General features: G+C 42.5%; 1 protein-coding gene across 1 annotated transcript in view; it reads left to right on the top strand.

The window, feature by feature from the left end:
• The first annotated feature begins 1234 nt into the window (after positions 1-1234).
• RHNO1 (RAD9-HUS1-RAD1 interacting nuclear orphan 1) overlaps positions 1235-2033 on the top strand; it is a 4345-nt gene continuing 3546 nt past the window's right edge. Inside the window, exon 1 of the mRNA XM_026868152.1 lies at positions 1235-1402. Within this exon, the coding sequence (XP_026723953.1) occupies positions 1235-1402 (168 nt within the window). The remainder of the gene's footprint in view (positions 1403-2033) is intronic.

Raw genomic sequence — 2033 nt, 5'->3', positions numbered from 1 at the left:
CCCCTCGGCGGCGCTCTGCCTGCGGGCTCTCTCCCGGGAGAGCCGCTCGCACCCCGGCAGGGCCGACCCGACCCCGGAGCTGCCCTCGGCCGCCGCGCCTCGGGCCGGTCCCTCGGGAGGAGCCGTGGAGCGTCACCGTTGAGCGGGTGTCAGGGCTGTGTTCGGCTTCGGGGGGCTGGCGGGGCTCCCTCGGTAAGCAGCTAGGCTGCCGCGCTCTTGTGCGTTTGGTAGGGGAAGGCATTTCTCGGAAAGCGGGATCTTTAGGGCTCCTGATCCGTCCTAGTCTGTGTTTGAACGGGAAATTAAATTCAACATCATTTCTCTTAACTTATTCGCTATTCGCTTAGCCACCTTGTGTAAGAGACGTAGAATACAGGAGGGAAGTACCAAGTATGTTATGCACCTAAAAACTTTAAAATCCTGAAATTAAAAAACATAAGTAATTAGCAACTAGAAATTGAAAGACTGGTTATCTTGACGTTACACGCCAGTTTGAAAAAAGTTTTTCTGACTTTGAATTCCTAAACCATTTTTTGACTAGACTAGGTATTGAGCTAATGTGAAATTGTTTCTTTCACATAGCTGCTTCAGTAGGTCAGCTACTCCCATACCAATTTTTTTTTTCTTCTGGTGATCTGAATTTACTCAAAATTTTAGTGACCAAGCCCATTTAAATATTGTTTGTGCTGTATTTCAGTATTTTAGTCAGGCCTTATCATAAATGGGTGTCTTTCAAATTACTTCTAGAATATTTTTATGAAGAGAAATATCTTCGTGAGTTTGCCCGCCTTGTGTATTTAAAATGCATTTTCATGAGAAACTAATTTTTCTAATAATGTTGAGTCTTGCCCAAAGGTCAGTTCAAAACTCCTGCAGCTGGGACATTTGTTTTGGTTTGTGCCTCTGTCTCCTCTGATGTATCTGGCTATCAGCTTTGAGGAGTTTATATATTCTGCTCTGCATTTCTAAATCTACCTGAAATTCAACAGAAGGTTCAAAACCTGCTGTTAGGAAAAAGTCTGTACAGAGATGTGTAAGCTGTACCATTGCATAAATGCTTTACTTCTGCTAAATGCTGTATTTGAGGTTTCCAAACAGGTTTGTCTTCAAGTTCATTTATTTGTCTTCTACAGGTTTAAGAGCACTTTGGTATCTCCTTGGGGTGCTTTCCTCTTTGTCCAACTGGCTCTAGCAAGCATCATGAGGTTTTTCAGTGGTTTTACCATATCGTTTGATGCCTCCGAAGAAGAAATGTACCCACAAGGCCAGGAAGGCAGAGCTGATATTCCTTGAGAGGCCGCGAGAGGGACCCGTCCAATGCTACGAAACTCCACTACATTCGGCCGAGAATCCAAGACGTGCTCCTGCGAGACCTGTACACCAGAACACCTCTGCTGCCTGGGTTGGTAGATATTATCCTTCCTCCTGCGTCCCACAGCAACGGTTTTCAGGTTTCTCACGCATGTCTGGACAGAAAGTTCTCTGTTCTGGATTCTGAAAGTTAGTAGCACAGACCTGGATTCATTGTGACTGCCTAAAGCATAAGTAACTACTTGTGAATTGCTTCCCTTTCTAACTACAGCCATTGAGGTCTTATTTGAAGTCATAAAACTGTGTGCAGTGTGTACTGATTAATACGACTATTTTCCTTCTGAAAAACGAATTCTAATCAGGAAAACCCTGTTTTCTATGGCAACTGAAAAGCCTGGGTGTACTAAACATTAGAGGAATTTTTTTAATTGGGTTGCTGCTTGAAATAACTGCCGAACTCCAAGTGTAACATGTTAAAGTACTAGGTGTTTTGTTTAAATCTGGCACTGCTGAATTTATAGAACGTGGGTTTTCATTTCAGGATTATTTGTTCTAACCTGCTCTCTTCCATTTTGTGCATTTTGAATAGCTTCTTTCCATATCGCTCTTCTGATGGATTCCTTTTCTGGTCTGAAAAAACATTCCAGGGACTGTTTGCAGTGTCCTAAGATAATCCTTATATAATGTAGTTTAAAGATTTTTTTTTTTTTTTTTTTTTTTTT

The sequence above is a fragment of the Athene cunicularia genome (assembly GCF_003259725.1).
Source record: "Athene cunicularia isolate RWA chromosome 1 unlocalized genomic scaffold, athCun1 chr1_part2, whole genome shotgun sequence".
NCBI classification, from domain to species: Eukaryota; Metazoa; Chordata; class Aves; order Strigiformes; family Strigidae; genus Athene; species Athene cunicularia.
The sequence above is the reverse complement of the archived record's forward strand: the minus strand, read 5'-3'. Positions and strand labels throughout refer to the sequence as shown.